Genomic DNA, 14,093 nt, shown 5'->3' with positions numbered 1-14,093 from the left:
TGTAAAGAGTATCTTCATTGGTGTGCAGCAAAACATACAAGTTGATAGGTGACAATTATATGAACAACATAAGCTTATTTCTAATGAGTAAACATTTGCATATAATGCAAAGATATAACAAATAGAACAAAGAACAAATCATGTAAAAATGTAAAATGGATGGCATTGGAATAAGATAAAAAGCAAATAGTGTCGATGGTTAATCAAAGGTTAAGTTTGGCTATCACGCTCTATAGCCGCGTTTCCACCGCAGGAACTTTACCCAGGAACTAGGAACTTTGGGTGGTACTCGGTGTGTTTTGACCGCAGGAACCAGGGGCTAAACGAAGTTCCGGGTAAATATTTCCCCCTCCAAACAGCCCTGTTCGCGAGGTAGTACTTTTTCAAAGTTCAGGAACTTTCGAGGGCGGGACTTGGGCGCTGAACATGCTGATTGGTTGAGCTCACACAGCATTTTAATTCAACCGGCATTTTTAAAAGTCTTTTGCGAGGTTCGGTCTACGTTCAGTAAATATCAGTCTTGCTCTCTGTCTGATGGCGCACGTTCGTCTCAGCCATCTCACGTGCAATGTCCGTAATAGCTGATAATAATATACATTGTCATTTTAAATCTAGCTTTACAAGCTTTCTGAATATGCTGCTCTGCTGAATCTCCATATTAGTCTTTTCTGTCGTTGTTAATTACCTCTTTAGTAAACCTATACATAACCAGCAAAAGCAGCACAGCTTGAATCTCTTCCATACTCGTTATTAATTTTTTTAAAGTCTATTTTTCACCATGTAAACGACCTGACCGATTACTATAAGTCTGCGTCCTTACATGACGTGACAGCGCGCGCAGCACTCATGTTGACAAGAGAGGAAAGCTAATTTTTCTGAGGGGTAAACTTTTTATTTCATAAGTTATGAAGATAATGTTGGAATAATGACAGCGTATATTGCCCCAGGCAGTTTTTACTTTAACTGCACCTGACAGAATTTCTTTTTCTGAGATGATTATTACACTTTACAACAAATAAATAGCTTATATAATACTGTATTAGTCCTGGTGGCCATTAAGAGTTGCTATGGCTACAGTTAACATTCCAGCTGCTGGAGAAAACAGCGTTGGCATTTTAGATGCGGCAGTAAACACCAGATCGGTTTAGATACGTCTCATGTAAACAGTCCACTAAATCTTTCAATCGGTACAAAAAATTTAATAATTTTTTGTTCATTTTTGCGGTCGCGCAAAAAGGATTACTGTCCGTCACTGACTTGGAGGAGCAGTTGCGCACAGTCCTACATCACCGGACTAATTTGCCTAATCTTCACGGAACTTTAGATCGCTGGATTGGATTGGCCAATCATAGGCTACACAGAGTAATTATTTATTGCAATATGTTTTTATCTAGTAAAAAAAGATACAATAGGCTATATAGCTTAATTACTTTTACATCGACTTGAATTAAAATCGCCGAGCATAAAAAGACAACTTGATTGATGTGAACGACAATTAGGAATAATTCTCAGAATGCTTGTAGATTAAACATCTCCGATGACGTTCATTGCCATGGATTTTATCGGGTTTACAAGAAAAGGTAGGATATGGATATAATTGCGAACTGTTACTACTGATTGTATGGGTGATCGCACGCTGTCACAGCATTCGAGTACAAACTCGTTCAGTGGGCAGCCCCAGACTGCCTGACAGGCGCGCTGAGTGAATATTCTGCATTATGAAAACACGTATGACAGTACACAGGCTACACCGTAACTTACACGTGGCACACTTTAATCGACAGTAAAACAAAGGCGGGACACAATAACTGCTTGTCGCCACCGTAACTTAATTTGGACGCATGGCTAAACAAAGGCAGAGTACCGTAACTCAGTTTGAGCGTTCCAAAACAAAGGCAAAGAGCGGTAACTGCCGTTACGGTGTTCTGCCTTGGTTTCTCCTGGGCTTTTGGAAGTTACTGTTAAGACAATCAATAATATTCTTGAAAAAACAACGGAATTGAATAACGATATTTATCCACATGATAAAGGAGGACTTGAATGTCCCAAAAATGTCAATAACTCATTTTCGATCAAAAACGAAGTTACGGCCTTTTGCCTTTAAGGCAAAGGCAAATTGCAAAAAAAATTTAAATAGTTTTAGTAGTATGATAATTCAAAGCCTTTTAGATGGTTTATTTTGTATTAATGTGTATAGTGCATTAATAGAGGGAGTGGCAGGACATAGAGTGCATGGGAAGAAAATGAGTAATGTGCGAGAGAAAAATATGAACGTTTACGGAGTTTAAACGACTATAATTTTGAATATAATGTATAGTAACGCAATGGGGAATATTTGTGGATCCTGATAATAATACAATTATAAAATTATTTTAATAATAATAAAAAGTAATTTTGACTTAAAATATCGCGATACATATTATCGCGAGTTCAGTATTGTGATTTATATCGAATCGTGACACGAATGTATCATTACACCCTCTAATTAATTTACATACATATGTAAAACTAATCCTGTGAGACTGATACGCTGCAAATTGTGTGATATTACGTCAATATTTTGGCTGTATGTCAATGCCTTCTGTCAGAAGGGAATAGTAGCCGCTCGAACACTTCTGGAGGCTTCACTGCCTGATGGCAGTTTTAGGGCTGCACAATTAATCGGATTTCTAATTGCGATTACGATTATGGATGCAACGATTATGTAATCGTTCAGAGCCGTGATTACAAAAACAAACCAAAATTATTCTGTATGCTTAGATATCATGTTACGCTGTGACAGCAGTACTCTGACTGGTCGAATGCACGCAAAATAGCACAGAAGACATGCACACAGCCTATATGTTGTTTCCTTTAGCTTCCAAACACAAATTATGATGTTTGTTATAAAACCTGCAATTTCTGTCCCTCCATTTAAGTCCATTCCCAGTGCCACAGGCATAATAAAGTATTAACGCTTAAAAATAACTAATCGAGTGTCTAAATCAAATCCAAGTCTTCTGAAGAGACACAATGGCTTTATCTGATGACCAGATTTACCACAACTAGCATACTGTTGTAAACACCATGATTCTATGGTTCAATGATTGCAAGAACTGTTGAACTATATGGTGTAAATGATTGTAAGACACGCGAAAACTACGAGAGTGAGAACATGCAGAATACAAATTTAGATGAGCTAAACATTTACAGTTTAGGAATAGTCATTTTGATCTTGCGAATAGAACTGTGATGGATTGCATTGATCATATGAAGCGCGAGCGCTGCTGGAGTGACACTCCTCAATGTCAAAGCACAAACATCAAAGCAGCACTCCTTATAGTGAAAGCGCAAGCACCGTTTTAAATCACCAGATCCCATTACGTTTTAGTAGTATGATTTTTCAAAGTATTTTTTAGATGGTTTATTCTTATTTGTATAGTGCATTAATAGTGGGACAGGAGGGACACAGCGACCAGGAGAGAATGCTGCCTGCATTGAAAACGTGAGTAATGCGTGGGGGAAATTTTCAGTGACATCACTACATTAAACCACTATAAATAATGTTGAATATAATGTATAATGATGTAATGGGGGAATATTTGTTGGTCCTGATAACAATACAACAATAATAATAATATTATTATTTAAAAATAAACAACTTATTGAGTTCATCGATAAGTTAAGTATCGTGATTTTTATTGAATTTGACAAGTGTATCGTTACAACCCTAGTATAAAGCCATTTAAACCATCATTCAATGTAAATTAGGATAATCATATTTAATAATAGCAATTACAATTTCAAGGGAATAATCGACAATTATGCTTTTTGTCATAATCGTGCAGCCCTAGGCAGTTTAGAAAGCAATGAGCAATCCAGTCATTTATATAGATCAGTGGTATTACTGTATCGGCATATCTAGTATGAACCCTGTTTATTGCACAAAACCATCCCAAACACTTCGTGGTCACGCCGTGATATATCGCTCTTCTACTGGTCACGTCATCATGTGGTGCGAATTTGCATCTCAGAATTCACCGAGCTTGAACTTTGGAACGCAGTAACAATGCAAAACTTTTCGAATAAGCTTGCGTTTCTGGTCTGACGCATTCGTATGCGTTTGCATGGAAGACAATGGAACGGAAAGTGCAATGTGACTGCCCCTTTATTTATTTTACAATGAATTGTGTCGTCTCCATCACACATACAGTGCATACAAAAGAACAGAATAAGACTGAACATGGATATAGAATAGAATAGAATAGAATAGAATAGAATAGAATAGAATAGAATAGAATAAACTCACATCAATGTCCTCCTGTGTAAATGTCTCTGGGTCCTCCCCCATCATGTTGGCCAAGTGACGTTTACCAAGCTCAAACTCCTCCACCTGTTTATTGATGAACTCCTGTGTGAATTTCTGTGGGCCTGCCGCTGCCAGGTTCTTCTTCCACAAAGAGGATGACACACAAATCTCCCTGACCGGTAGCTAGAATTAAGAAAGAAAAGAAGACATAAGAACAAATTTCAGTCAAATTCTGTTGTTAAAGACAGCATAAAACAGAAGTTTTGATAGTCTCTTCTTCCCTACTGTGACAAATAACTGAGTGTAGTCTCAGTCTCATAACATCTTTTTTTAAACCATTCTGGTTTGGCTGATGCATATAGCACACAAAATTGGAAACACTTCAGGAGTTTCAAAGTCGTCATCTGATTGGCTAATTCTACAGAATGTCCAGGAGATGTGTTTGTCACATTCTTTAACTGTCCACCTGGAAACAAACCCTCTATGATGCCAAACCCCTCATGGAAGAAGAAAGCCGCTGCAATTATGTTACAATGAGCCCTAATCAGGATTAACTAAATACTGGATTTGCAGTATGTGAGCTTCCCGCAGCTCCCATACGTGCATATGACGTATGTGAAGTTTGCAACAAACTCTTTAAATACATGAAAGAGTTTTACATAATGGTCTGTTATTGCAGAGTCATCGTTTTACATTTCCACGCCCACAAACATGAATGCTGTGTATTTGGGTCATTGCTTTATATATCAATCATACACTAATGAAAGGTGCTATGGAGCCCAGACCTTCTGTCATCTGAAGGTCTGGCAAGTGGCAACGAGAGACTAATCTAAGTGAAACATCTCCTTAAACAAGAAAAAATAAAGTGCGGGACTTGATTTTGTCCATAGAGAATTGATTGGACCATTAGATCATTTTGGATTGCTATGCGATCTCATGTGAGTGACAGATTGTCCAACCCTCATCTCATCAGAGAAGAGATAAGTTAGCAAGTAGCAAGAGGGAATCATTTTGATTAAACTTTGTGAAGGTGCATGGATGTTTCCTTTTTGCTTAAATAATGCTGATCACAGATAAATCCTTTATAAAACAGCGCAATATATTCCGATAAAAAACAAACAAAAACTGTTTATTTTGGTTGGTGTTTTATTTCATGGTGACTTTACGAAGCACGTTCATATGAGAAGACAAAACAACTGTCAATGACATGTTCTAAAATATTCAAATATGTTAAATGTATTACTTTTATGATAATCTTGTTTTAATTACTGAACTAAAATTGCATCTGTATTATTACGTTAACGTTAGCTGGCTTGGGCAGTCGACAATGCCATGCCATGATGTTGTATTAGAACAAAAATATATATCTTTCAAATAGTTCGGGTTATTAACTCAACACGTATGCACTGCATCGAAAGAACTGTTCACTCCATCCTGCCAATCGGTACGTTTTATACAGACTTAATAAGCACTCGACTATTACTGCAGCCACAAGGACATACTGCTCTCCACAGCATCACTACTAAAAGACTAACTAGTCGCAAAAACAACCCTACACCGGAACAAACATAAGAATGTACTTCACCTGAGGAACTGTCTTTAATCGGGACAAACTTAAACTCTTCCCGCAGCTCCCATACGTCCATAAAATCGATCTCATGCCTCTGCAACTGGAGGCAGCCATGTTTGCTCACCGACTCGCGCTAAGACAGGAAGTGACGACTTCATCACACCCGGGAAGCAAGCAAAGGCAAAGTCGTTCATCACCTACACATTTTTTTATTAATAACACAAATTAAGCACAGAACAACACTGATAACAGCAAGAGGAAAAAATAGTAACAATAATACAAATTGCAATAATACAAATAAAATAATTAGAATGTACAACAACATGAATAAACAGCCCTATTATAATCAAATCCATTTTTCTAGTTACAAAGTAAATACAAAAGGTCCTTATAAAGGATACGATTTCAAGGCTTTACAGCAGTCTAAAGTCTTTTTTGCCTTGGTGTTCTTTACACCCCAGATTAAATTTGCTGCCGCTAGGGTGCGTCTAGATTTCTAGGCTAATAAACTGCTACTACACTCCTGAACAAAATGTTAAGACCAGGGGATTCATTGCAAGCTTTACACATTTTGCACTTGTGGATCATAACCAGGTTGTAAGTGCTGATTCAAAATGCCAAAAGAAGAAACAGGAGCAAGAGACAAAAATAATAGAGAGTAGGCAATTTATTGAAAACTGTATTTAAACTCAAACAGGCCGTTCAACAGCTGATCAAAAGTTTAAGACCATAGCCCAAAAATAAACGCACAACAGTACTAAAAGTGTCAAAAAGGACTCAGTAGTGAGTAGCCCCACCGTTCTTGTTGATCACTTCAAAAACTCGTTTCAGCATTCTTGATGCGACTGTTTCCAGGAGGCTGGTGGGAACGTTGCTCCATGTGGTGAAGATGGCTTCACGAAGGGCATCCACGGTCTGGAACTAACGTCCATTTTTGTAAACTTCTCTTGCCATCCATCCCCAAATGTTCTCAATGGGATTTAGATCAGGGAAACACGCAGGATGGTACAAAAGAGCAACGTTATTTTCCTGGAAGAAGTCCTTCGTCAGGCGGGCTTTGTGAATTGCAGCGTTGTCCTGTTGAAAGACCCAGTCATTACCGCACAGACGGGGGCCCTCGGTCAAGAGGGATGCCCGCTGCAACAGATCCACATAGCCAGTCGCCGTTTGACGCCCCCGCACAACCTGAAGCTCCATTTTCTCATTGAAGGAAAAAGCACCCCAGATCATGATGGAGCCTCCTCCACTGTGCCGCGTAGAAAACATTTCAGGTGGGATCTCCTTGTCATGCCAGTAACGTTGAAAGCCACCGGGACCATCCAGGTTAAATTTTTTCTCGTCAGAGAATAAAACTTTCTTCCACTTTTCAATGTCCCAACTTTGGTGCTCCCTTGCAAATTCTAAACGGGCAAGTTTGTGTCGTGGGAGGAGACGTGGCCTTTGAAGACGTGTTTTGTTCTTGAAGCCCTTCTCTAGCAGATGACGTCTTATGGTTATTGGGCTGCAGTCAGCATCAGTAAGGGCCTTAATTTGGGTTGAGGATCCACCTGTGTCTTTACGGACAACCCGTCGGATCCTGCGGCTCAGTGCAGGTGAAATCTTTTTGGGTCTACCACTTGACTTTTTTGTCCCATAACTCTCTTTATTGCGTCCAACTTCAGCAGCGATGATGCGTTGCGAAAGGCCTTGCTTGTGCAGCTCAACAGTCCTGCCACATTCAAAGAGAGAAAGCCTTTTTGCCTTTGCAATCAGGAGATCTTGACAGTATAACAGCTTGAAGGACAATGCCATGAAAGCCATGGTCAGCTATGGTCTTAAACTTTTGATCAGCTGATGAACAGCCTGTTTGAGTTTAAATGCAGTTTTCAATAAATTGCCTACTCTCTATTTTTTGTCTCTTGCTCCTGTTTCTTCTTTTGGCATTTTGAATCAGCACGATTCAAACCCGGTTATGATCCACAAGTGCGAAATGTGTAAAACTTGCAATGAATCCCCTGGTCTTAAGATTTTGTTCAGGAGTGTATGTGCACAAATTACTAAATATTGTGGAGGTTGAACTAACTGTTGTGCAAATAGTCATGTGAGACTAAGTTCATTTTGTTCTCATTAATGTAAACACAGCACCCCATATTGACAGAAAAACACATAATTGTCAACATTTTTACAGATTTATTAAAAAAGAAAAACTGATAACCTATTAGTAAGTATTCAGACCCTTTGCTCAGTATTTAGTACAAGCACCCTTTTGATCTAATACAGCCATAAGTCTTTTTGGGAAAGATGCAAAATGTTTTTCACACCTGGATTTAGGGATCCCCTGCCATTCCTCCTTGCAGATCCTCTCCAGTTCTGTCAGGTTCGATGGTAAACGTTGGCAGACAGCCAATTTCAGGTCTCTCCTGAGATGCTCAATTAGGTTTAAGTCAGAGCTCTGGCTGTGCCATTCAAGAACTGTCATAGAGTTGATGTGAAGCCACTCTTTTTTTATTTTAGCTCTGAGCTTAGGGTCATTGTCTTGTTGGAAGGTGAACCTTCAGCCCAGTCTGAGGTCTTGAACACTGGAGAAGGTTTTCATCCACGATCCCTGTACTTGGCCACATTTATCTTTCCCTCGATTGCAACAAGTCACCTCTCCCTGCAGCTGAAAAACACCCCCACAGCATGATGCTGCCACCACCATGCTTCACTGTTGGGACTGTATTGGACAGTTGATTTAAAAAAAAAAAAATTATACCACTTAGAATTCAGGCCAAATAGTTCTATCTTGGTCTCATTAGACCAAATAATCTTATTTCTCACCATCTTGGAGTCCTTCGGGTGTTTTTTTAGTAAACTCCATGCGGGCTTTCATGTGTCTTGCACTGAGGAGAGGCTGGTGGAGGGCTGCAGTGACTTTCTACAACTTTCTCCCGTCTCCCGACTGCACCTCTGGAGCTCACCCACAGTGATCTTTGGGTTCTTCTTTACCTCTCTCACCAAGGCTCTTCTCCCCAGATAGCTCAGTTTGGCCAGGTGGACAGCTCAAGGAAGGGTTCTGGTCATCCCAAACGTCTTCCATTTAAGGATTATAGAGGCCACTTTACTCATAGTAACCTTAAGTGCAGCAGATTTTTTTTGTACCCATGGCCTGATCTGTGCCTTGCCACAATTTTGTCTCTGAGGTCTTCAGGTCCCATCAGTATAATCAAACACACTCAAATGAAGGTGTAGAACCATCTCAAGGAGGATCAGAAGAAATGGACAGCACCTGAGTTAACACCTGTCACAGCAAAGGGTCTGAGTACTTATGAACATGTGATATTTCAGGTTAATTTTGTTTTAATAAATCTGCAAAAATGTCAACAATTTCTGTCAATATGGGGTGCTGTGTACATTTATGAGAAAAAAAAAAACTTAAATGATTTTAGCAAATGGCTGCAATATAACAGAGTGAACAATTTAAGGGGGTCCGAATACTCTTGTACCCACTGAATGTATGTATTTTTTGGGTGCCGTTATAATTAGTGCTGTCAAATCATCAATCGTCAAATCTAACATGAAAAAAAAAAACAAGTTTTTGTTTATACAATAGCCTACTGTAATGTACTGCTCTGAGACAGAAGGGTTGGAGATCCAAATGCAGTGTTTATTGAAAGGGTAATCCACAATCGTAGTCAGAGAAAAGGCAAAAGGTCATACACAGGTAGGCAGTCCAATCAGGCAAACAAGGGACACAGGCAAGATTTCCAAAGAAACAAGACACCAGGAAAACCACTCAGAAATGCCATGTGAACAAAACAAGACTTCGCCATGAATGACTGAGGTGAACAAGGTATATATAGGCATAGGTAATGAGACACAGGTGTAAACAGTGAGTCCTGGGCAAAGGATTATGGGCAATGTAGTCTGTGATAAAGTGACAGTCTGGGGTGGAGTGCCCTCTCATGGTAATCATGGGCACTCGCACTGTAAAAAAAAATGCTGATTTAACTTAAAACAGTAAGTTACCTGGTTGCCTTAAAGGTGCACTATGCAACTTTTCATCCACTGGAGGGCGCCTATTCTAAATGGCTCGCGAGTACCGGGACTTTTATTATGACGGGACAGGACACAGTCACCGGGCGCCCGCACTTCCCCCTTTTCCGGTCAGGTAAAAACAGCAATTTTTATCATATCAGATACATTTAAGGGGCCAAGGGCTTTGGCCATCCGTCCGCTCTCTTCCCTGAACTGAAATGAAGTAGTGGGCTGTACTTTCCACACGATTGACATCAGGTTCAAGTATGCCCACAAGCCGTGCGAGTTATCCGTGTATAGAGGAAATGCATCGACGTCACTTTCCCGCCGTAACACGCCCCCCCAGGCAGAAGAGCTGCTGCGTGACTGGAGTTAGTGGAGGAAAACACGAGTAGAGCAAACGATCCTTACAACTTACCAAAGATTCAGTGATATGATATGCAGCCAAGAATCATGTTTTCATGACATTTTTAGGAGCCTCATTTCGACAAAAATGTTTATAACTGTCATTCATCACATTTTTCAAGTGAATCCCGCATGTATATGTGGATGGGTCAGTGTTTTGAAGCGTGTAGTGGTGGTAATATACTTTATATTCACTAAAAGCTGTCACTCATTCAATAAACGCAATCTCACAAAGTTCCGCAGTGACGCTGGTATACAATGAATCTCTTATTTTCACATTGTCTGCACTTACAGAGGATTGCTGCGCGTGTTTAACTGAACTCAGCGCCTGGACAAACGCTCGAGCGGTGAGTGATTCCCAATTGAACACCTGTGATTGGCCAATTCCATTGTAGAAGTCTACAAACATGTCTGTGATTGGCTACATTACTCACCGAAGCGAAAACGAGTTGGAAATGTAAGCATTTGACGAGTGCAAATACAGATACACACTGGATCTTTTGCTAGCTCCTTTTCGCTGATAATATGCAATTATTACGAATTCTTCACATTGCCTAGACAAGTAGTTATGTGCAGCGTTTCACTCTAAAAGCAGAAGCTGCAGCAGTTGGCAGTGGTTTGAGTGAGAAAATTACACGCTATTATCAAGTCCGTCTCAAGCTCAGAACAGCGATGACTATGCGGTCCGTGGACAAGCCACCCCCTTACCCCCCTTCTGGCACCAGGCCTTATTTTGTGTGTTTTCGTTGCATTCGCGCTGTAAACCAGTGCTGCCTCTCAGTCTTTCTGCCACTCAGTGGGGCGTAATCAGACTCACTCCAGCTGATGATGACGTCACGTGCATTCCCTCTATTGCAGGTTGGCTGGTGGTTATGTTGCCCGCACACCGCCTCCCATGGCCGAGACTGGTATTACGATACCTGTCGGACCGGGGCTAGTAATGCTACTGCTAATTAAGGTTGATATATCTGCAGCACTATAACTTGAATTTTTTTTAATGAAATCATCGCCCCTATTTCTTCTCATTCTTTTGATGCGTGTAGGTCATTTTTTGGATATTTTTACCTCAATTTTTACACATAGCACCTTTAAATTTTTTAGTTCATTGAAAATATAAATTTCAATAAAAAATGTAGTTAATACGACAAAATAAATTTGTTTAATAAATAGAAACTAAACAAAAAAATGTTTACATTAATTATCTAAGTTGATTTGACAAAAAATAAAAAAACTGTGATAACAAATCATGAAAATATTTCTACTACATTTATGCATTTACATTTATGCATTTGGCAGACGCTTTTATCCAAAGCGACTTACATTGCATTCAAGGTACACTTTTTACATTTTGTAAATTCTTCTTCTTTCTGCTGAAGAGAGGCTTGGTCACTGCAGAGCGAGCACTTCACTCTGTATGGCAAAACAGATCCTTACTGTGTTCAGCTCTGAATTGGCGAGTAATTCCAGCTGCAGTGTTGAACCGATTCCACATTGAAACTCTCCGCATTGTCCTGTCCTCTCGTGCATTGGTCTTGCTTACCTTTTTGGGTACTTGAATGAATTAGTGTCTTTGTAAACTCTTGTGAAATTACGGATTTGGAATGGTGTCGTAGGGTTTCAGTAACCTTAGACTGGCTTGCCATTTTGCACAGTCAGTGAAAATTGGAAAGTTTGCTTCAAGTTAAATAGGGTTTGCCAGATTATTACGGAAATTAGCACCAAGTGCCAGATTAACACCCAAAGCTTGAAGGTATCTGAAAGTGTTCTCTAATTTTGACCTGCGTTATTTTTCTTATTTAAGTTGTACTGTACTTCAGAATATATTTAACTTGTGAAATATGCTTAAAAAACTGCCCTTCTGCTCCTGTTAGCATAATTTAAAAAATGTTTAAATAGTGACCTTGAAATTTAGAAATTGTATGCTGTTCTCTAATTTTGATCTCTACTATATACTATATATTTGTATATGTGTGTGTGTGCGTGTTTGTATGCTCGCGCGTGCGCGTGTGTGTGTGCGTGTGTGCACGTGTGTGTCTGTCACACATATTACTTAATTTGGCATTGCAACTGCTAAAACTATATTTGCCACAAAAAAAAAAAAATCACCACATAATTCCGCGTTTGTTTTCAAACCTTAAATAAAGATTCAAACGGTTATGAATCAGTGTATCGATTCATGATTCGGTTCGCCAATGTCACGTGATTTCAGAAGTTTGACACACGCTGATTCATAACCGTTTTTGAGGCTATTTTGCTTTATTTGAGGTTTAAAAACAAACGCGGAAGAGCAGATGTTTTTGTTATTTTTTTTAACAAAATGTATTTTCGATGCTTCAAGAGATTCTAATTAACTAACTGATGTCACATATGGACTACTTTAATGATGTTTTTATTCCCTTTATGGACATGGTCAGTATAGTGCATACACTTGCATACGCTCTTGGACTAAATATAAAATATCTTAAACTGTGTTCTGAAGATGAACGGAGGTCTTACGGGTGTGGAACAACATTAGGGTAAGTCATTAATGACATAAATTTAATTTTTGGGTGAACTAACCCTTTAAATCACTTTTGATGCCTGCCCTTAAATGCCATGTAAAATGTCCTCTTTCTTGGTCGTATTATCAAACAATATGCATCAACCCAGAGACTGTATAACATGTATAATTATAATTTTACATTTTTTTATGATTATAATTAGAGCCTGTGTGGATCGGTCGAATGAGGCATCTACGTAAGATTGCACCAGTATTTTGACCTTCTTCGACAGAAGTAATGGCGCTGGGGAATACTAGATGAGATTCGTCTCATATGAGGAAAAAATAACAAATACTGTTCGGTTTCTCGCAGAAAACACTAGTTTTGTGTCTTAAAGGGATAGTTCACCCAAAAATGAAAATGATGTCATCATTTACATACCCTCATGTTGTTCCAAACCAGTATGAGTTTCTTTGTTCTGCTGAACATAAGAATGTTTATAATAAAGCAGATAGAGCAACCATTCACTGCCATAGTATTTTTCCCCTACTATGTGAATGGTTGCTCTATCTGTTTGGTTGCAAACATTTTTCCAAATATCTTATTTTGTGTTCAGCAGAACAAAGAAACTCATACATCTGCCAAGTAGAATTTGTAATCCTCTCCATGGCCTCTTCGGTTGATAAAATATCTGTCAGAGCCAGAGGTTCACCAATTTTGATAACCCATACTTGGAATTTGTCCTCTGCATCTAAAGGGTTAGTTCACCAAAAAATGAAAATGATTTCATTAATTACTCACCCTCATGTCGTTGGAGACCCGTAACACCTTCGTTCATCTTCGGAACACAAATGAAGATATTTTTGTTGAAAGCTGATGGCTGAGAAAGGCTTCAAAAAAGGCCTCCATTGGCATTCAGTACATTTCTGACCCACTCACAAGACCCATAAAGGCACTAAAGACGTCATTACAAAGTCCATCTCACTACAGTGGCTGTACAATAATTTTACCAAGCGACGAGAATAGATTTTATGCACAAAAAAATCTAAATAATGACTTTATCCACCAAGTTATTGTCTTCTGTGTAGGTCTCTGATGTGAACTCACCTGGAACTCACGCGATAGCGGCGCTCCTCCTCTTCCGGGTCATGCACTGAACGGTGGAGCTGTGTCATATTCTCGCACATGAGTCGAATTCACATCAATAACTTGCTGGATAAAGTCGTTATTTAGATTTTTTTTTGTGCGCACAATAACTATTTTCGTCGCATTGTAAAATGAATGTACAGCCACTGTAGTGAGATGGACTTTGTAATGACGTCTTTAGTGCCTTTATGGGTCTTGTGAGTGGGTC

The 14,093-nt window shown here is 39.2% G+C and overlaps 1 protein-coding gene across 1 annotated transcript in view; it reads right to left on the bottom strand.

Annotated features, from left to right (window-relative positions):
* mrps9 (mitochondrial ribosomal protein S9) overlaps positions 1 to 6,021 on the bottom strand; it is a 32,766-nt gene extending 26,745 nt beyond the window's left edge. The window contains exons 1-2 of the mRNA XM_067458341.1: positions 5,874 to 6,021; positions 4,289 to 4,471 (exon numbers count right to left, since the gene is read on the bottom strand). Of these exons, the coding sequence (XP_067314442.1) occupies positions 4,289 to 4,471; positions 5,874 to 5,972 (282 nt within the window). The 5' untranslated portion in view covers positions 5,973 to 6,021. The remainder of the gene's footprint in view (positions 1 to 4,288; positions 4,472 to 5,873) is intronic.
* Between the last annotated feature and the right edge of the window lie 8,072 nt (positions 6,022 to 14,093).

Source organism: Pseudorasbora parva, chromosome 12 (genome assembly GCF_024679245.1).
Source record: "Pseudorasbora parva isolate DD20220531a chromosome 12, ASM2467924v1, whole genome shotgun sequence".
NCBI lineage: Eukaryota > Metazoa > Chordata > Actinopteri > Cypriniformes > Gobionidae > Pseudorasbora > Pseudorasbora parva.
This window is presented reverse-complemented; position numbering and strand designations above follow the sequence as displayed.